Source organism: Nomascus leucogenys, chromosome 20 (assembly GCF_006542625.1).
Source record: "Nomascus leucogenys isolate Asia chromosome 20, Asia_NLE_v1, whole genome shotgun sequence".
Lineage (NCBI taxonomy): Eukaryota > Metazoa > Chordata > Mammalia > Primates > Hylobatidae > Nomascus > Nomascus leucogenys.
Window position 1 is genome coordinate 3,356,145 of NC_044400.1, and position 21,699 is coordinate 3,377,843.

The 21,699-nt window shown below is 36.7% G+C and overlaps 1 protein-coding gene across 3 annotated transcripts in view; it reads right to left on the reverse strand.

The window, feature by feature from the left end:
* Nucleotides 1-21,699, reverse strand: part of EPC2 (enhancer of polycomb homolog 2) — a 145,517-nt gene that overhangs the window by 10,335 nt on the left and 113,483 nt on the right. For all 3 annotated transcript variants that reach the window (XM_012502529.2, XM_030800978.1, XM_030800977.1), the window contains 6 exons: nucleotides 16,516-16,664; nucleotides 15,642-15,774; nucleotides 13,306-13,497; nucleotides 9,205-9,294; nucleotides 7,516-7,661; nucleotides 7,066-7,409 (listed from right to left, as the gene is read on the reverse strand). In XM_012502529.2, the coding sequence (XP_012357983.2) occupies nucleotides 7,066-7,409; nucleotides 7,516-7,661; nucleotides 9,205-9,294; nucleotides 13,306-13,497; nucleotides 15,642-15,774; nucleotides 16,516-16,664 (1,054 nt within the window). The remainder of the gene's footprint in view (nucleotides 1-7,065; nucleotides 7,410-7,515; nucleotides 7,662-9,204; nucleotides 9,295-13,305; nucleotides 13,498-15,641; nucleotides 15,775-16,515; nucleotides 16,665-21,699) is intronic.

Below are 21,699 nucleotides of genomic sequence, written 5' to 3' on the forward strand. Positions count from 1 at the left end.
AGTGGGAATGTACAAAAGGGAAACTGAGATTCTCTGCTTCTCTTGCTTAGGGCCAAGCCAAGTTCTTTCCACTAGTTGATCTTAAGTTGCTAGCTTAAAAGTGAAATTCATGCTGGTCATCAATCTATCCCACCACATGCCCACAAGTCTTATCAACTTAAAAGTAACCATAAATCTGATCGTTTTGTGAAGGTAGGAGTATTTCAATACTCCAGATAGATGAGAAGTATTCCTTTCCCTAAGTAAAATGTTTTGCAAAACTTCCTAGGTAACACATTCGGCATACTTGTTACACGATTTTCCCTTTTATATACCCAAATATTCATTCAGGACATTAGTAACATACTTGCATTTCTAGATATGTTGTATACAAAACAGTCTGTTTTTCACGAAAGCCCCTCACCTTTCTGGCTATCTTCTACAAATCTGATTCATTATCTATCTTGTAATTACCAGTCTACTTTTATTCCTCAGATAAATCCATATGCTTTTTCTCAGGTATCTGTCACCATCCTTGGAAAGCAGACTTTGTTTTCAAAGGTCCCAGCCCTCCCTCATTTCATCCTTTGCCTTTTAGGTGTGTGGTTCCTGTATGGTGCTCTGCCTAGGGGGACTTTTTAGTGATCAACTAAAAACATACTCTGGGTACCTCCACAGATTTTACACTAACATAATGATTATAAAGCTTTAGGTCTCTGCTTCTTAAGCTTGTGCCCACAGGTATTCTTGAGTATATGGGAAATCTTTGTTAACTTTGTATTTTTTTTGTTGACAAACAAAAAGAACAACCTAAACAGAAATACACTCTGGATCTTCCGGATCATCATCCCATAACAGAGCAGCAACACAGGATTTTTGTGTTTCTGCCTTTGTTTTTTCATCATCTCTTAACTTTTAATGCAGTGTTTCTTAAACTGGGCTAAGATGTATTCTTGGGAAGTCATGAATTTTTCAAATACTAGCCTAGACCAAATTTTCACAGCTTAATGAGGAATACCTAATTTGGTAGTAAAGATTATTTAAAAGTCAAAAAGAATACATCAGCTAGTATTTCTTCATCTTTGTTACAAGAGTGTCCTTTTTTTCTCTCTCTCTCTTTTTTAAGAGACAGGGTCTTTGGCTGGGTGCAGTGGCTCACATCTGTAATCCCAGCACTTTGGGAGGCCAAGGTGGGTGGATCACCTGAGGTCTGGGGTTCAAGACTAGCCTGCGCAACATGGTGAGACCCCGTCTCTACTAAAAATAAGAAAATTAGCTGGGTGTGGTGGCACGTGCCTATAATCCCAGCTACTTGGGAGGCTGATGCAAGAAAACTGCTTCGCCTGGGAGGTGAAGATAGCAGTGAGCCAGAATCATGCCACTGCACTCCAGTGTGGGCGAGAGAACAAGACTCTGTCTCAAAAAAAAAAAAAAAAAAGAGAAGAGAGACAGGGTCTTGCTAGGTTGCCCAGGCTGTTCTCAACCTCCTGGCCTCAAGCCATCCTCCCACTTTGTCCTCACAAAGTGCTAGGATCACACAGGTGAGTCACTATACTCAGTGTTACAAGAGTTTTGGTATATGCTTTATCAAAGATATGCTGACTATATGCAATTTTTGTCTGTTTTAAAGGACAGATCTGGGGCAGGATTAAAGGGCAGAGAGAGGGATCTTACATCAAATCCTCTGGGTTTGAGCAGGAAGTCAGATGAAAGTTCATATAAACCACTGGAGCTACTCTGCTGACAAACATATCCAGGAGGGTTGACATGACCTTTCCAGGACTATACACATCTTACAAATGTAACTCTTACAGTGAAAGACAAACTAACAAATCAACTGAGTCTTTGAGGGTGGGGAAAGGAAAGCTAAAGGGGGGTTGGGGAATGAAGAACAAACAGATGTGAGGATAATGAAGAAAGACTAAAAATCCATTTAAACTTCTGAAACCCAAGCCAAATATTGACAATTGAAATTTCATTATTTCCTTTTATAGTCAAACTAAAATATTTTAATCCCTTGGGTCTGAATCCATTTCTCACCTCTGGAAGCAATCCTAACCCTTAGCTAGATGTTAAATCACATTATACCAATCCTAAAACTATCATAGTTGCAAACATTTATGATAATTTAAGAATGAATGGGAAGAGAAACTGAAGAAATTAAAAATCAGGAATTTCTCTTGGAAAACTGTACAAACTTAATGATTTTAGAAGTTGGTCATATTGGCCGGGCACGGTGGCTCACACCTGTAATCCCAGCACTTTGGGAGGCCAAGGCGGGCGGATCACGAGGTCAGGAGATGGAGACCATCCTGGCTAACACAGTGAAACCCCGTCTCTACTAAAAAAATGCAAAAACAATTAGCTAGACGTGGTGGCAGGCGCCTGCAGTCTCAGCTACTTGGGAGGCTGAGGCAAGAGAATGGCGTGAACCCGGGAGGCGGAGCTTGCAGTGAGCTGAGATCGTGCCACTGTACTCCAGCCTAGGTGACAGAGTGAGACTCTGTCTCAAAAAAAAAAAAAAAAAAAAAAATTGGTAATATTAAGATATTTAAAGCTGGTCAAAAAGGCTGCTGGCATCTATTCTGTATATTATGACAGGTAAGAAAAGAAAAAAGTATTATGTTAATTCGCAACCATGCATTAGAGAAAACTAAAACTAAATGTAAATTAATCTGTCCTTTCAAATCTGAAAAAGCAAAGCACTTTTAGATATGAAATGTATTTTCTTGAGTTCTGGATTTAAGAACTTCATTTCAAAGAACAGTTAAATAATACTGTAGTTTCAAAGGATTATCCCCTGTTTATATGAAGAATGTAATATTTGCATGTGCTATTAATTAAGTTCCTTGAAGGTAAGGATTGTCTTGTAAAACTTTGCAACTTTTAAACATTTAACACAGTGTTTCGCATATAACAGATACTAAATGATGTATGAAATTAATTTCTCTTGGTTACTCAATTGTCATGTTCACCACAATCAATCTATTCTTTATCCTGCTTTTACTCTTTGAGAAGTGTTTTCTTTTTTTTTTCTTTTTCTTTTTTTTTTTGAGAGGGAGTCTCACTCTGTTGCCCAGGTTGGAGTGCAGTGGCAGGATCTCTGTTCACTGCAAGCTCCGCCTCCCGGGTTCACACCATTCTCCTGCCTCAACCTCCCCAGTAGCTGTGACTACAGGCGCCCACCACCACACTCAGCTAATTTTTTTGGTATTTTTAGTAGAGTCGGGGTTTCACCACGTTAGCCAGGATGGTCTCCATCTCCTGACCTCGTGATCCGCCCGCCTCGGCCTCCCAAAGTGCTGGGATCACAGGCGTGAGCCACCGCGCCTGGCCCTGAGAAGTGTTTTTCAATTAAGGGAATATACCTTTATTTTACTTAAAGGTTAACAAAACACATCTCTGCTTTCAAATGAAAAGTCTTTAGTTTTAGTTCTAATATCTAGGATACAGTTGCAATTTTTCTTTAAGTATATAAAAGATAACAAATAGTGCATGCATATATATATATATATAAATATATATATATATATATTTTTTTTTTTTTTTTTTTTTTGAGTCAGGGTCTCACCCTGGCTGGAGTACAGTGGCAGGATCTTGGCTCACTGCAGCCTCTACTTCCTGAGCTCAAGAGATCCTCCTCCCTCAGCTGGGACTACAGGCACGTGCCACCACACCCGGCTAACTTTTGTATTTTTAGTAGAAACCGGGTTTTGCCATGTTGCCCAGGCTGGTCTCGAACTCCTGGCCTCAAGTGATCTACCTGCCTCAGCCTCCCAAAATGCTGGGATTACAGGTGTGAGCCACCGCGCCTGGCCTAGGATATATTTTGGACACATGGGTTATAAGTTGGAAAATGTTAATCAGGGCTTATATTAACAACATTTAAGAGATAATTATTTGCCACTAGCCCTCAATTCCACATCAGATGCAGCCCTCTTTTTAATTTTTGTTTAAGAACTAAGGAACTTGTGACATAAATAAAGTGCATTATGTTTCTATTTCTCATTGAACTCTTCATTTGCTGGGATTTCCCAGCTGTGAAATGGACAATTCAGTACTAATAATCTGTTTAGTTCAGTATTATTCTCTGCAAGGGAAAAGTATAATCCTGTGTTAGTCTTGTTCCTTTATTTTTTGTCTTGTTACTCTTAAAACAACTGTGCTCTCATGACCAAGCCCACTAAGAACAAGCAGAAGGAAAAAGTGTTCAAGACGCATAGATTAAAAAATCCAAACACATGAGGATCCCATTCTTTTGTATATATCCATCAAAAGTAAAAATATAGCTTTCTAAAACTCCTTCATCCTTCTATTTAGGTAGATGAGGAAACTCCTATCCATATTCATGGAATTGTAACTGAATTCACTTAAAATTATCTAACCAGAACTAAGAAATCTATATAATGAATGTAACTGATATAAATCATTAAATTATCAGTTTTCAATTATTTTAAAAAATGCTGTTGGCCGGGCGCGGTGGCTCACGCTTGTAATCCCAGCACTTTGGGAAGCCGAGGCGGGCGGATCACGAGGTCAGGAGATCGAGACCACGGTGAAACCCCGTCTCTACTAAAAAATACAAAAAAAAATTAGCCGGGCGTGGTGGTGGGCGCCTGTAGTCCCAGCTACTCGGAGAGGCTGAGGCAGGAGAATGGCGTGAACCCGGGAGGCGGAGCTTGCAGTGAGCCGAGATTGCGCCACTGCACTCCAGCCTGGGCGACAGAGTGAGACTCCGTCTCAAAAAAAAAAAAAAAAAAAAAAAAAAAAATGCTGTTAAAAAACTTTTTTCATTATGTATTTATATTGCCATGCCTATTATTTTAAAACAAAAGACATCTGTTGAAAACAAAAAACCTTGCGGTCCCAGTGACTAGAGGGGTCACAGTCAGTGAAGAAGAATGAGTTCAAACAAAATCTTTTACTCTAAGAATAAATTATTAAATAAGACAGATCTTATTTCAAAACACTGAATTCTAATGTACCTTACTTGTTGCTTAAGCCTTAAAAATTTTTAAGGGAAGAAATGGTACTGTGTTGAGGATATTAAAAAATTTTAGATAGGAAAAATCACACAGACCAAAAAGATTATTTTTTTCTAATGGTAAGGTAAAGACAAGAATACAAAAAAACTTGTTGGCTATGACGTTAACATTGATTACTTGTGACTTAAATTCCCTGAGAAGTACACGCACGCCTAAGATAATAGTTTAAATGTTTATTTTATGTTGTATGGTAGTGTCATAGGATTATAGAGGTGATTATAATGGAACTATTTAAGTCACATTAAGTTATATTTTGGACCAATACATATGTTGTATTGATGATATAACAATATATACAACATATGTACACTTTCTGGAAAAAAGTCAAGTTAAATCTAGAGTTAATCTGGAATGTATAGGAGAAAGCTGCAAATATCTCACAAATGTTCATGTTGAGAAGGAAGATATTAAAATAATTTTTTAATGTGGTATACATCAGCAGAGAAGACAATCAGCCTACGGTCAAATGTAATTATAAATGCCTCTATACGATATGTTTTAAACTCTCTTTTGGGAAAAATTATTTTGAGAATGTTTAGTACAGGAATTCCCATTTCGTTAAATAAATTGGAACCTTGTCTTAGAGCGGCTGAAAAAAGATTTGATATTTGTCAACTTTCTACTATCTTTAGATTTCTAATAATCCTGCAGCCTCAAATCATATTACATATTTATCCATTTCAGCTTCAAGCACTCTTTCAACTTCACAGACTCATGAACTTTATATAATGGGAGGCCATTTTCCTTACTTAAGTTTGTTTAGGAGAAAATTAACCAACCAATTTGGATAAACGATATGGCAATTTCTAATCATTCAAACAAATCCAATTTTCCATTATAACCTTTAAACAAATCACTGTATGAGTCAAGTTGGAAAACAGGCAGCTCAGTAGCTAAAAGAGACTGAACATTATTGAGACCAAATTTCAAGCTAAAGTGATTTATGATCACTTTAAAGAAGTTTAAGATGATAATTTCACATCCTAGAATGCATCATCCAGGAAATAATTTAGAAATACATACAGAAAAAAATGGTATCAACAGTGTAAGTCAAGCCACATCTATTTTAGTCTTGGGATACAATGCATATATACAATGTATACATTATAAAGCTATTTATAAATTATACATATTTGCATACATGTGATAAAGAGACCACAGAAGAAAACAAATCAAAAGCGTACCTTAGATTCTCCAGATATTATACATTATTTACAATGTACATGTCACAAAAATATTAAATTAACTTGAATACATTTCTTAAAAATGAAAAAACTTCCTGATTTAACTACAGGTAAACTATCGGACAAAAATTATTATTCATAGGGGCCGGGCACAGTGGCTCATGCCTGTAATCCCAGCATTTTGGGAGGCTGAGGCAGGTGGATCACCTGAGGTCAGGATTTCAAGACCGGCCTGGCCAACGTGGCGAAACCGTCTCTACTAAAAATACAAAAATTAGCTGGGCGTGGTGGCGCACGCCTGTAGTCCCAGCTATTTGGGAGGCTGAGACAGGAGAATCGCTTGAACCCAGGAGGCAGAGGTTGCAGTGAGCTCAGATCAAGCCACTGCACTCCAGCCTGGGCGACACAGCGAGACTCCATCTTAAAAAAAAAAAAAAAAAAATTATTCACAGGGAGTCTCCTAAAAATCATTTTTCAGAAAGAGTTTTCAAAGGTACTCTCAAGGAGCAATGGTTACATTTAATGAAAGTTTACGCACCGAAATGAAAACTACCTTTAACATAAGCAGCAGACAGTACTGTGCTGTGATGATCTGGTGGCAGCTTATAAGCAGTGTGGCCATAGGGAACTCTGTATGCATTCTGCCTACATTTACCATACCAGGCACACACCCGAAATAGATGTCAGTGGTTTTACAGTACTAGTTAGGAAAATTTGGTTAAAATGTGAGGCAGAACAGTACAATTTTGTTTCTTAGGTTGGAAAAAAAAATGCTGTAGGTTAAGATAAAATCCCTTTCCCAATAAAATTAACTAAAAAAGAATAGCAGGATATACTTTTAATACGCAACAGCTTACCTGATATGCCATTCTTGCTGGTGTTCAATAAAGCTACAGATGCTGCGGAAACTCTTTTATTGTTCACAGTCTGCCCTGGTTTTCTTGAGGTACATTCTTCACTATCACTGTCCTGTAAATTTAGCAGCCTTGGCTGGAAACACTGTAGTCGACATGATCTGATATTGCTTAATATTTCAGAAAGGGACAGTCTATTTTCACAATGTTTACTGGAAGCATTGGTCCGAGAGAAATTAGAAGAAAAGTCTATAGTTTGGGAAGAGCTTGAAAAACTATTCAGCATTTCAGGGTCTACCTGTTTCAGGACTGGGTCATGTTCCGTGGATATTCGGTCCATTATGACCCTGAAAAGCAAAATAAAACCAAATATTAACTGAGAGAGCTGAACATGTTTTCTTTGTCTTCTGTTCCAGATAGCAAGCAAAAACCAGGTGAAAACAAATACTTTACCTTCCACCTCTGCCAATTCGCCTCCTTGCAAATCCTATACATCTTCTTGGGACTGTAAGTGTTGTAAGGCAATGCCTATACCTCAACTTATCCAAATCTGCCAATTCTGAATTTTCACATGAATGGTTAGCTTGGTCCAAACGAGGCTGCAAAGAAAGAAAAAAAAAAAACAAAAAACTCATGGAGTAAATCTGAAACGAAGACAGGTTAGATCATGATAAACACGAAGTAATGCAACATTAGCAGAACAATTAAAATCTAGATATAAAACTGTAAAAGTGGGGCTTCATTGACTATTAATCAGGTTAAATTTTACAAAATTGAATCAAAAGTTCATTTACCAAGATTACCAAAACTGAATTTAGTTTGTAAATATAAATTCATTTAGGGTCTATTATACTTAAAAAGGAATATATAGTTAAAAATAATGCAGCTTTTAACATTTGTGTACAAAGTAGAGATGGTGAAATTACATAGTAATTTGTAGGCTTCCTGCTGAGAAACCAGAAAGAATATTTTTTTGGACTAAAAATTGCACCTCAAACACTATGGGGTCAAACTGAAGCTTCCTCTTTACTTTTAAGAAACACACATCCAAGCAGGATGCAGTGGCTCATGCCTGTAATCCTAGCACTTTAGGAGGCCAAGACAGGAGGATCACTAGACACCAGGAGTTCAAGACCAGCCTGGGCAATGTAGCAAGACCCTATCTCTACAAAAATTAGCAGCATGTGGTGGTATGTGCCTGTAATCCCAGGAGGCTGAGGTGGGAGGACTAATGGAGCCCAGGAGTTTGAAGTTACGGTGAACTGTATGATTGCACCAATGCACTCCAGCCTTGGTGACAGAGCAAGACCCTGTCTCTAAAATAAATAAATAAGTAAATAAATAAATATAAAGAAACAAACAGCCTGTTCCCTGCCTTCCCATTCCCTTCATCATTTTATCATGCTGTCTGTCCCCTTTTGTTAAGAATTTTCCCTTCTCTCATCAGCATAACTAGTAAACAAATCTCCACCTCTCCTAAATTTACACACTCTAAAAAGGCTGTCCTATCAGTGTATGCTTACCATTATATAGCAAGTTAAATGATCTCTACAAGCCATATAAGAAAGTCAAAGCCATCCTCACAATGCTACATTATACCTCATCTGAGAACCTTGGAGAGTGATATAATGCGACTTCATAGCATAAAGCAACTTCTAGGTGTGTCAAAAAGTTATGAATACAAGTATTAGACAAAACATTGCCATTACGGAAGTTTAAAAATTATTGTTTTGTTTGATACTTACTGGTACGTATGCACAAGAGGGACTTGCATAACAATAAATTTCAATAAACACCTAGCAGCCATCAAAGGTTCTAGAACCAACTTACAAATTCTGGGTTTACCTAATTCTAGTAATGACACACTGAGCAATTTTCACAGCTGCTGAAGCTCTAATTAGAGCCCAAAATGAAACCAAATTTCTAAAATGTGAGGAATTATCAGTTTCCAAGAAGAGGATTCCGACGCCCTTTGAAAGGACTCAGTACCTTTTAGCATCTTTTACCAGTATCCACATAAAGGATGTTAAATAAAAAGTATTGATGCATTTCCCATTTTTAGATCAAGACTACGTCATCTTGACATGGGTTACCTGTTAATTCCAGTTCACAAAAACACCACACACACACAAAAGTTCTTACAGCATAATACTGGCATCCTGCCCGCCTTCTGAAAGCACAGGGACCATCAGGATCATTTTCTTCTTCCGGTTCTGATACTGGGGACAATACCTAGACAAAAGAGGCGTTCCATTTAGGAGTTATCAAAAGTCAATAGATCAATGTTTGTAATGCTCTAAAATTTAAATCTGATCACAAACAGTAAATCACTTCTATATTACATATCGTAAGTACTGAATTCCCCAAAAGATTCAATGGCTAGCAAAAATTTTCTATGGTTAAACATCATTCTTTTTAATGGATTAGTTCTTTCAGGTTAAGTATACATGGCATTGGCATTGCTTGATTGCTTCTAAACATGAAGTGCTAAGTCTTAGAATTAATACAGTTTTTATACATCTCATATTTTATAAATAATGTATGTGGCTATAAATATTTAATGACAGTTAAATATTTACTTCACCTATAGGTTAAGTGTATTTTTATCCAATAACTTTATCTCTCTGTAATAAAGCCAAAAGCTAGGACATAAAAACAGCTTATAAATAGTCAAAAAAATCATCACAACAAAAAAAACCCCAAAGGCCATAAAGGCCAGGTTTTATTCAAAGGAAAGTCTTGTATCTCCCAACTCATTTTTCAAAAATCACTTTTTAAACTCAGCGGATCAGAAGTAGAAAAGAAGAAGAGAAAAGAAGACTTGCTAAAGTAAGCACATTGGTTATAGAGAAGAGATAAGCCCACAACGCTGGAGCAAAAGAATAAAGACTTTCAGAAAGCTGTCACATATTAGAAAGCACTCTTCCCAGGCCATGTCCTATCAGGCCAAATATCCCTATGTAATTGAGTGGACTTCTAGGGCAGTAGCATTGACCTATTAGAGCACACTTTATAAATGTCATAAAAACAGATTAAATAATATACAAATACACCGAAGACAGGGAAATAATATGTTTTAGATAAATTTCCACCCATAATTATTAAAATTTTTAAAAAGTTTTGGTACTTAAGTTTCAGTTGTCTCGCACTCTCACTTTGTAGTACATCTCTTTTTCTGATAAACGCTGGCTCAACCATATTTACTTGCAAATTTCTGAACCTCACAAATCCCTCTCTTCCTATTTTGAGAGGAAAAATGTTTTCTCCATATTATTTCCAAACTGTGGTAATTACCACTGAGCAGGGTCATCCAGGGGAGAAAGGTATTTGTTTGAGGTTCCAATATACCTCCACCAACCCTATGGGGGAGACAGAAACAGTGAGCTGGGGCTGAATCTTCTTCATGGGGAACCAAGCCCCAAACCTGAAATTTGAAAGGAAATCCCAAATGTGAATTTTACACTTTGGTTCCTTTGCAAATAATGTACCTATTCTAAGATATACATAGGAAGTGTCACAAAGTCTCAGAAATTCTGTGTATAAAATCTATCACCCCTTCCTCCTAACTACGATTCCCCAGGGGTAGACTCCAGGGGACAAAAGAAGTCTGAGGCATAGGAAGACAAAGCTAATGTTAGGAAAATCGGAAGCACGGTCAAGAAGAGGCAGAGTTTTAGCTCTGTTCAGCTGCAATTCAGTGGCATTAAGTCTGGTTAAAATGTTTGTTCTCTTAAGGCTCCCTATTCCTTGTTCTTGGCTTATTAGACAAATAAAAATATGATTACTTTAATGATCTTGTCAGCAATAAAATCCTGATTTTATAAGATGTACACTCTGAATAGCTGCCTCACTGAATGATGCCCAAATATAGGTAAACATCAGTACTTACTCTTTAGTAATATGGAGATACCATAAAATTAATGAGGATTGTCTAAGACCTAATATAAACAATCAGAAGAACTTTAAAGTTTCAAAATGCAATTTTCATGTGGGTATGAGAACTGGAAACTATATAAATCAATGCAAGAATTTGGAGCAGAAATGAAGATCCCTTAATGCATGAGAAACATATGACTAGTTATGCTGAGTGAGCTCTACTTTCAGGCTGGATGTACTGATTCCACCGATAAAAGTTTCTATAGGTCATAGCACCCTACAGTATCATTCTTTTTTTTTTTTTGAAACAGGGCCTTGCTCTGTTGCCCAGGCTAGAGTACAGTGGTGCAACCTTGGCTCACTGCAACCTTCATCTCCCTGGCTCGAGCGACCCTCCTGCCTCAGCCTCCAGAGTATCTGGGACTACAGGCATGTGTCACCACGCCTGGCTGATTTTTTTACATTTGTTTCTGTTTTTTCGGTAAAGATGGGGTTTCACCATGTTGCCCAGGCTGGTCTCCAAGGTCTGGGCTCAAGCAATCCACCTGCTTCGGCTTCCCAAAGTGCTGGGATTACAGGCATGAGCCACAATGTCCAGTCTTACAGCATCATTCTTAAAGGTCTGGGAATATATAGCAAAACTTTCTAGGCTCTCATTAGTACCACCAATATAAGCCTATTATACAAATATTTATCTAACTATGTCATTTTCTTACTTAACATTTTAAATAATTTCCCAGTATGTATAATGTAGATACAGACTATCTGCCATCTGGGTATTACTGCAGGCATAAAGCCTTTCATCCCCTCTTCCTCTTCTATGTTTTGTGCTTCAGCAATGCCAAACTGCTAGGAATTCCCTCTAATATGCTGTGGCTAGAACCCTTCCCTATACTTTCTATCTGGAAAGTTACTCTTTTGTAGGGCACTATATCCCTCATTCCTTCAAACTGGTCATCTGATGAATGTCCCATGGCTATTCAAAGCTCTGCCTGAGTCAAGCTAGATGATCCTCTGACAAAAGTAATACATGGATTCATTAAGTGCTCCTGAAGGGAATGTAAAATTAAACATATCTTTGCACGTTTGATACTATTCATATGACTACCAGAATATTATCTGGGTAGAAAAACCAATTGGTGAAAAAGAGTAAAAATAATATAATCCAGCCAAAAGGGACACATTTTATGCAAACTCCAGATTTTAAATGGTTATAGCAATGAAGAGTTTTATAAACAGTCTTGCTTTCAAACATATCTATAATGTTGGTTTTTAAAAGAAAGTTTCCTTAAAGCAAACAAGTCAAAAAGTTAAAATATGATAAAGCTGGTAGTAGGTTCAAGGTCTTTGTTACAGTATATTCTGTTAAGTTTCCTATACTATTTTTAAAAAGAGGGTATTGCTAGAGCAGGCGATACACAATATTTTTTGAAAAAAAAAAAAAAAAAAAGGATCTTTTTTTGTTTGCTTGTTTGTTTTTGAGACGGAGTCTCGCTCTGTCACCCAGGCTGGAGTGCAGTGGCGCGATCTCGGCTCACTGCAAGCTCTGCCTCCCAGGTATACGTCATTCTCCTGGATCAGCCTCCCGGGTAGCTGGGACTACAGCGCCCGCCACCATGCCCGGCTAATTTTTTTTGTATTTTTAGTAGAGACGGGGTTTCATTGTGTTAGCCAGGATGGTCTAGATCTCCTGACCTTGTGATCCGCCTGCCTCGGCCTCCCAAAGTGCTGGGATTATAGGAGTGAGCCACCGCGTCTGGCCAGATCTTTTAATATATAAAGTAAAAGTCTTACTTTAAAAACAGCGCTTATAAAAATATTTTTTAATTGCACACATTTTTCTATGAAGCTGTTGCAATATTTATCAAATAGTTAAAACTTGAATCAGTTCCTTTAAGTCTTTTTTAGAATCAAATAGCCATTACCTAACAAATTAGCAAAGTTTACATTAAAAGTTATAAAACAATGCTGGTGGAGTGTGGTAAAAAGTATTGTTGATGAATATTTTCAGTATTTACAATTATACATTAACTGTCTTAAAATATTGATAATTTTTGGTTAGTGACTAGTAATTCAATTTCTAAGAATCTATTTTAAATACAGAGGGAAAAAAATCTACGTTCATTTTTATAAATGGAAAAACTAAAAACCATGTGCTCCACAAGAGAGTAAATTCTATCAACTGATGAAAAGTAATACAGAGTAAATAGCATTTCAGTGGCTACATAAATAATGTGGAAATGTTTATGCTATATACATTAGGGGAACAAAGCAAGAATAAAAACTCTAAGATAGCAATTGTTTTAAAAATATAGCAATATAAAATACTAAGAGGAAATATCTTTAAAATAGTTTTAAAACAAGCACCTGTGGAAATTCATCTTCATCTGAGCTGTGAAAGTCATATTGCTTAATGTCACTCTTATTGATCACAGGCAATGTCTCAGGAGTGGGTTGCTGAGATGTTATCAAAGCCTCTGCTTTAGGCTTCTTTGGGTACTTCTTCTTTTGACGAACCACATCAGAAGCCTCTTCTTTCAAAGACAAATGATGAGGGTGCTGTTTACATGACGATTTTTCCCCCAAAAGAAGAAATAAAAATCATTTTAGAAATCATGAAAAACTATACTGCTCTCCGAAAACCATACATTTTTACCCAGCAGGTGACTTTATTGTTTTTAATACGCAAAAATTATTGTGTTCATAAATTGAAACATGTTTTACTTTCTGCAACTTATGATGAAAAATAATTATGGTATTTAAATTTGCTTTTTACATCATTATCACTACTTTAAACTATGTGAGTGATTTTTTGGATTGCTCTATTATGTAATCCAGTATTTAAAAGGTATTTAAATTCAATGTTTATTTAAATCTGCTGTATTGATAAAAATTAACCACTTTTTATTTTTAAAAATCTTCAACTGGATCATGAGTTTGTCATTTCTACATTTAGATCCAATTTTTAAAAATGTCTGTTCTATGGATGGTAATCTTTTGAGAAAAATAAGCTTAACTAGGAAAAAAACCCTCACTTTTTAGAATGTATAATTACTGCAGCAACTGAACAGTAACGTTCTGAAGTCCCCCAGGCTTCTGTGGAGGTTCCTGAGAGGCCATCTGGCAAAGACACTGACTGAAGGGGTAGGTTTCCAGCCCCCACCTCCCCTCAACAGAGCAGCTCTGTTACTGTTTTAACATACTGGCATTCCTTTTAACAAGAAGAGATCTACCACTTTAAAAGTTGGAAAAGACTGTTCCAAGCACCAAGGTACAAAGTACAAAATTTATACACTTCCACATCTAGTCCAGATATTAACTACTTTAGGGTCAAAAACAGTACACACAATAAAAATATTGCTTGAAAGGCAAATTATATTTAGTGAGATATACAATTTTTCATATAATGGGTATAACTATTACATCAAAAACAAAGCCCCAACTTTCAGAAACTTCCCATATTTTAAAGTGGGATACGTGACAAAGTAAATATAGTGAACCATGTGTAATGGAGTAGGACAACAATGGATGCAACCAAATCCCTAAAGTTAGTATTTAGGAAGGCTGAGTATTTATTTATAGAGGAGGTCTAAAATAAGAATCAATATATAATAAAGGCTGATTCTGTCAGTAATTATGGGTTAAGATTTTCACATTGCGATGCTTAACAATCACATACCTAGGAAAAACACTGACTGACACAAAATGGATTTTTAAAAATAACTTACAAAATGACACTTGCACTGATAACTTTTTTGGCTATAGAGGCAAGCGAGATTTAGAGAGAATCAGGATGGTGGGCTAGATGCCTGTGATTAGTAAGAAAGAACTTTAGTGTTTGAATTGACATGAGCTGAATGAAGGAGTCTTCCTGCTCCACACTCTTTCTTGACCTTTAAGAATGAACCCATGAAAAATGAGAACTGTGTACATTTTTAAAAGATGAATTTTCCACAAACACCCTAGGTCATTTAAAAAATTTTGCTACAGAGTGAAGCTCTATTGTCTAGAAGCTTCAGTCAATACCTGCTTCTTATTTAAATCTATGCTCCTTAAAATTAAAGGCTTTATTAGTTTTCATATTTCCCAATTAAATACTTTAATTAATGTACCAAGTGAGGACCAAATAAATACAGTTATCTAGTCCAAGTGACTAAAATAACCACTGAGTCTGGCTTTTTTATTAGGAAGAAACTGTGACCCAGAAATTACAGGACTTTCTCAAAGTCACTCAAGGTAGATAACAATTGATAAATGCTGGCTCTGGAAATGATGATGACAATAAGAATAATTTTCAGTAGTCTCAACGAAGAAAGCTTTGAGGTGTTGATTCCTTCCATTACAATGCAAGGTTTGCTAAGGCTAGTGATAATAACTAGACTTTAATTACCTTTATTCTCTAGGGAGGCAGATAGCATATTGAACATGATGGACTGTTAGACCTGAACTGAAACCTTGAATCTGCCACTTACTAGCTATTATCTAGAAGTCATACAGATGCAACAACTATCTCTAAGGGTTGTTATGAGGATTAACTGGTCAGTATGTATATAAATACTCCTAGCAAAGTGCTTGGCTCATGGTAAGAACTAAAGTCATGTTAATTATTTTTTCTTTACTCAAACCATATTAAGACAACTGCAGAAATCAATAATTCCTCTGATCAACATTACCATACGTGCTTCTTCCCAGACAATATTCACCTTAGTTTTACATTCTTGAACTTTGTGATGATTTCCATTATGAAGAGTTGCTGGAGTGGCATATAACTCTTTTTCTGATCTATTGATTTTTACTTCATTAAGGATTTCACCACCATAGTCTCCCAAATGGTATCTTGAAAAAGTAACAAAAATATAAGGAAACATTGCATAGTTTAACAATAAAGAAGGAAAATAAGTGATACCTCAATTAATTGGAAGTCACCTAGTCAAAAAGGGCTAACAATCAAATTACTTTTAAAAGATAAAATTTACAGGAATAAAGAAACAGGGATTTGGTGAAAACAAAACAAACCAAAAAACTAAAAAAATGCCTAAGGTACACAGCAAACAAATTTCTTACATATATTATATAATCAAGCACTAGGAAATGTTTAGAATGCTTACTCCAGTAATCATACAAAATTGTTTTTGTTTAGTCTATTTAATTTTGTAGGAAAATATACTCTATCAGAGCACATTTCTAAAAGGAGTTGAAACAAAAAATGTCTACCTACTCAGAAAATAAAATTAATACTCATTTCCCTCAGATTTTATTTAATAGAAACTTTAATACAGAGAAGTAAACAATATGATCACTAGAGTTCTTTACTAAATAAAATTCAATGATTCTGCCAAAACAAAATTAAGTATAGGATCTTCAGTATACACAAAACTCTCCCAAAATCTGCAATCCAAATTGATAATCTATAAAAAGAAAAACTAGTAACCACAAATCTTTAAAAAATATAAATTCTTACAAATCAATATCAACTGTCATAAAGCTTAACCTGTTCCCCCCTAAAAATCTTTTGGTTCATTTTGTCCATCATTTGGTAAAGTTGTCATTTTACTGTTGTAACAGGAGCAATGTTACCTTTTCTCCACAACTTCTAAGGTTAAGTGCAATAATTCTCGTTTTGTTTTCTCTCTTCTCTTAATCATTTCCAAAATTGTTATGGCTCTACTAAATTCTCGTCTCAGTTTCAACATCTTTTCATAAGAGGCTTCATCATTCTTACGATTCTATTAAAAATAATAATTTTAGAAGAATAAACAACACAGTTATCAGACCTGAATTTATCCTATAAAAGTAAAATGTTAAAAAAAATCTGAACAGCAACCTATGTAAGATAACCTATAACTATTTAGCTCTGAAAATATAAGTGCAAGCAAGTATCTCTCGATAAATACTCAGAAAAAAAATGTTGCCAGCTGTTGAAAAGGTAGAATGGCATAAAGACATAATTTCAATGTAAACAAACAAAAAATGTCCACCTGAAACAAAATCTGTTATCAGAAAATGTAGTCTATTCAGCATGTAGGAAACTATTTTCCAATGACAGAGAGGAACACTTCTGTCCAGATCAAGGTAACAGTCACAATGAGTCCGCCCATCCATTCATCCATCCATCTTCAGCTCTGTATCTTGGGGCTGGATGGTTTCATACACTGTACTATTATGTGAACATGAACAATGACCAGTAAAGCTTCACTTCAGAAACTCAGAAAACTCAAAGTAGGATAACAACCATTTCAAGAAATCGGACTGTCATTTTTCAATGTAATGTAACACCCCACTGCTGAGTAGAAAAGAGATTTAGCAAAAATACTGAATTTCAGAACACTTTACTAGCTTTTCAACTAATTATTATACAAAGTGAAAGCCCTGCTACATAACTAGAAAAGGCTCAGTAGTAATTAGCAGCATCTATTTGCATATAAAATTATTACTAATATAAACTATTTTGTTAAATCAAACATCCATAGATTCCTCACTTTACTATTAGGCATGGAACTATTTGTTTAAAAATAGACCACTACCATCCCTCCAATCTGTGCATCCAGAGTGAACTGTACTTAAGCAATCATTCATGCCTTGAGTTAATAATTTGAAATGATATTAGAAAGAACCTAAGGAATACCAAAGGTTTCATATTAGAGGATTATAAAAGAGAAAAATAACAATTGAGAAAAAGTCGAAGTTATACTCTTTTTCTTTTGTGTATAGTTTCTTGCATTTGAAATAGAATAGTCATATATTAAAAATAACCTACACTAAGTCCCATTATGGTACTTCACATCGAATATTAAAAATAAGTCATCCTTCTGTGTAATTTTAAAAAATTCAACTTTTTCTTCTTCATTACTATGACAAAAAGTAAAATCTAAAGCATATGTTTAAGCATTTTTTTAAACAGGCAGCAATAATACCTTTCAATTAAAAAATTAATATTTTCAACAGCAACTATTAAAGTACCTACACTGTGCAGGGTATTGCACATGTCCCTTACCCTCAAAAGGCTTAGAATCTAGTAAAGATGACAGACAGAAAACAGATATACAGAATTGTAAGGCAGATAATAATATCAGGTCGCACGCCAGCTGGCAGCTGAATAATATTCAAAAGTGCACCAGAACCTTTTAGATGGCTCCCCTCTTCAGTAAGTGTCCCTCTTGGAGATTCTACCCTGTCTTACTCATATCTTGTTTTGCTTTTTTTTTTTTTCTGTGAGACAGAGTCTCACTCTGTTGCCCAGGCTGGAGTGCAGTGGTGTGATCTCGACTCACTGCGACCTCTGCCTCCCAGGTTCAAGCGATTCTCCTGCCTCAGCCTCCCTCGTCCCTCAGCCTCAGTAGCTGGGATTACAGGAATCCACCACCACACCCAGCTACTTTTTGTATTTTTAGAACAGACGGGATTTCACCATGCTGAGCAGGCTGGTCTCAAACTCCTGACCTCAAATGATCTGCCCGCCTTGGCCTCCCAAAGTGCTGGGATTACAGGCATGAGCCACTGCCCCCAGCCTCTGTTCTCTTTATGCCCAAATAATTATCGTTCCTAACTTTCCTTTCCCCAGTCTTATCCTTTTAAAAACAAAACAAAACAAAAAAAAACAAAACCTTTTTGTTTTGAAATAGTTTCAGACTTACAAAAAAGTTACAAAAACAGTATAAAGAATTCTCATATATCTTCATCCAGATTCTCTAAAGGTTAATATTTTACATTTGCTTTATCTCTCTGTATGTGTATACATATATATATGTATGAATATAAACACACATCTATAAATTATCAGCAGCACTATTTTTGAAAAATTTCGAGAAGTTGAAGATATAAAATGCCCCTTTATCCCTATATGCTTTAACATATATTTTCAAAAAAAAAATGATATTCACATAGAACCACAGTACAATTATTAAAGTCTGGAAATTAACATTAATATAATCCTATTACTTAATTTCTTTATACATATAAACTTTATTCATATTTCAACAATTGTCCCACTAACGTCCTTTATAGCAAAAAATATAGTTACTGCTATAAGGACATCAGTAAGATAATAACTTTTATTATAATAGTACATTTTTTTGGCCGGGCGCAGTGGCTCACGCCTGTAATCCCAGCACTTTGGGAGGCCAAGGCGGTTGGATCACCTGAGGTCAGGAATTCAAGACCAGCCTGGCCAACATGGTAAAACCCCGTCTCTACTAAAAATACAAAAATTAGCTGGGTGTGGTGATGGGCGCCTGTAATCCCAGCTACTCGGGAGGCTGAGGCAGGAGAATCGCTTGATCCCAGGAGGTAGAGGTTGCAGTGAGCAGATACTGCACCACTGCACTCCAGACTGGGCGACAAGAGCAAGATTCCGTCTTAAAAATAGTAATAATAATAACAATACATTTTTTCCTGGTCTAGGATCTGACTCCATATTAAAAACCACATTTGGTTGTCATGTTTCTTTAATCTTCTGTAATTTAATCTCCTTATAATTGTTTTCTGTATCAGTGATTATGATCTTAACATTTTCGAAGATTAGAGACTATGTTGTAGAATATTCCTCAATTTGGGTTTCATTAATCTTTTTCCACAATTAAATTCAGGTTATGCATTTTTGGTACAACTACCACAAAAGTGGTATTGTATCCCTCTCACATCATATTAGGAGTTAGAAGATACTATTTGTCCCATTACCGCTGATATTAACTTTGATTGCTTAAGATGGCATCTCCCAGGTTGTCCTAGTCAAATACTGTTTTTCCCCTTAATAAATTAACAAGTATGTTAGGCCGGGCACGGTAGCTCATGCCTGCAATCCCAGCACTTTGGAAGGCTGAGGCGGGCAGATCACTTGAGGTCAGGAGTTCAATACCAGCCTGGCCAACATACTGAAACCCCGTCTCCACTAAAAATACAAAAATTACCCGGGTGTGGTGGCACACGCCTGTAGTCCCAGCTACTTGGGAGGCTGAGGTAGGGGAATCACTTGAACCCGGGAGGCAGAGGTTGCACTGGGGCGAGATTGCGCCACTACATTTCAGCCTGGGCAACAGAGTGAGACTCCATCTCAAAAAATTAATTAATTAATTAATTAACAAGTATGTTGTAGGACTACAGAAACACTATTTTATCATCAAACTTCCCCCCTTAAGTTTAATATCCATTAGTTCTAACTTTGGCCTGAAACAATTATCTGCATTATTATGGTGGTTGCCAAACAGTGATATTCTAATTCCATCATTCTGCCAATACTTACAGCTTTGGAAATCTACTGTAAGGAAATGCTGTCTATTCATCCATCCACACCCACCCACCCACCCACCCACATCAGTATGGACTCATGGATTACTGTATGGGGTAGAATCCATTACTTTCATAATCTGTTTTGATGCTCAAGCTTTCCCAGCTCTTATCAGTGGAGTCCCCTTTCAAGCTGGCTCCTGCGTCCTTCTGACATGGCTCCAACATTCTTCAATCATATTCTTATTTTCTGGCGTAACAAAATGTGTGTTCCAGGCTTACCTTTGTATTCCAGCCCTATCTTTGTATTCCAGCCCTAGACCTGGAATAATTTTCCTAAGAAGTCCTGGTTCCCTTTAATGAAAAACAGATTTATTTTATTTTATTTCATACAGTATTTTATTTTATAATTTTTGAAACAGAGTTTCGCTCTTGTTGCCCAGGCTGGAGTGCAATGATGCAATTTTGGCTCACCGCAACTTGTCTCCTGGGTTCAAGCAATTCTCCTGCCTCAGCCTCCTGAGTAGCTGGGATTACAGGTGCACGCCACTACATCCAGCTAATTTTGTATTTTTAGTACAGATGAGGTTTCTCCATGTTAGTCAGGCTGGTCTTGAACTCCCGACCTCAGGTGATCTGCCTGCCTCAGTCTCTCAAAAGTGCTGGGATTACAGGCGTGAGGCACCATGCCCAGCCAAAAAACAGTATTTAAAATCAAGATCTACATTCTAGACATGCCCATTTCTACTGGGTGTCACTGCTTCTAGAGACTCTCAGTGAACAGAGCTAGGAAATACGTATGTAATACATGTATGTACATATATGCACAGATCTATATGTATTTCTAACTATATCTATCTATATATATATATCTAGATATATATATATATATTTTTGAGATGGAGTCTTGCACTGTCACCCAGGCTGGAGTGCAGTGGCGCGACCTCAGCTCACTGCAACCTCCGCCTCCCGGGTTCAAGTGATTCTCATGCCTCAGCCTCCCGAGTAGCTGGGATTACAGGCGCCTGCCACCACACCCAGCTAATTTTTTGTATTTTTAGTGGAGATGGCACTTCACCATGTTGGCCAGGCTGGTCTTGAACTCCTGACCTTGTGATTCACCCGCCTCAGTCTCCCAAAGTGCTGGGATTACAGGCGTGAGCCACCGCGCCCAGCCCTAACTATATCAATATTAAAAACCACAAGTTCATATTGACATTTTTTCTATTCTTCTAAGATGGCCCTATTCCCTGTATTCAAATCCACTTGCCCCCTTTACTCCTTCTCACAACCGTCTCTGCTCAGGGCCAACCCCTTTCTAATACAGTTACATATTACAGTTCTGTACTTGCTGCCAAATCTCTAGGGAAGTGGTTCTCAAATTGTTACACTATAGAATAAACTGTACATCTTTTCATGACCAAGGATGATTCACAGGTGACTGCTATGCAGAGCAGCTAGAACTGACAACCACTACCCTGGGAATTTCCTCTCTTAACTATCTTACTTTTTCTGGGCCTCACAGAGGGAGGAGAGAAG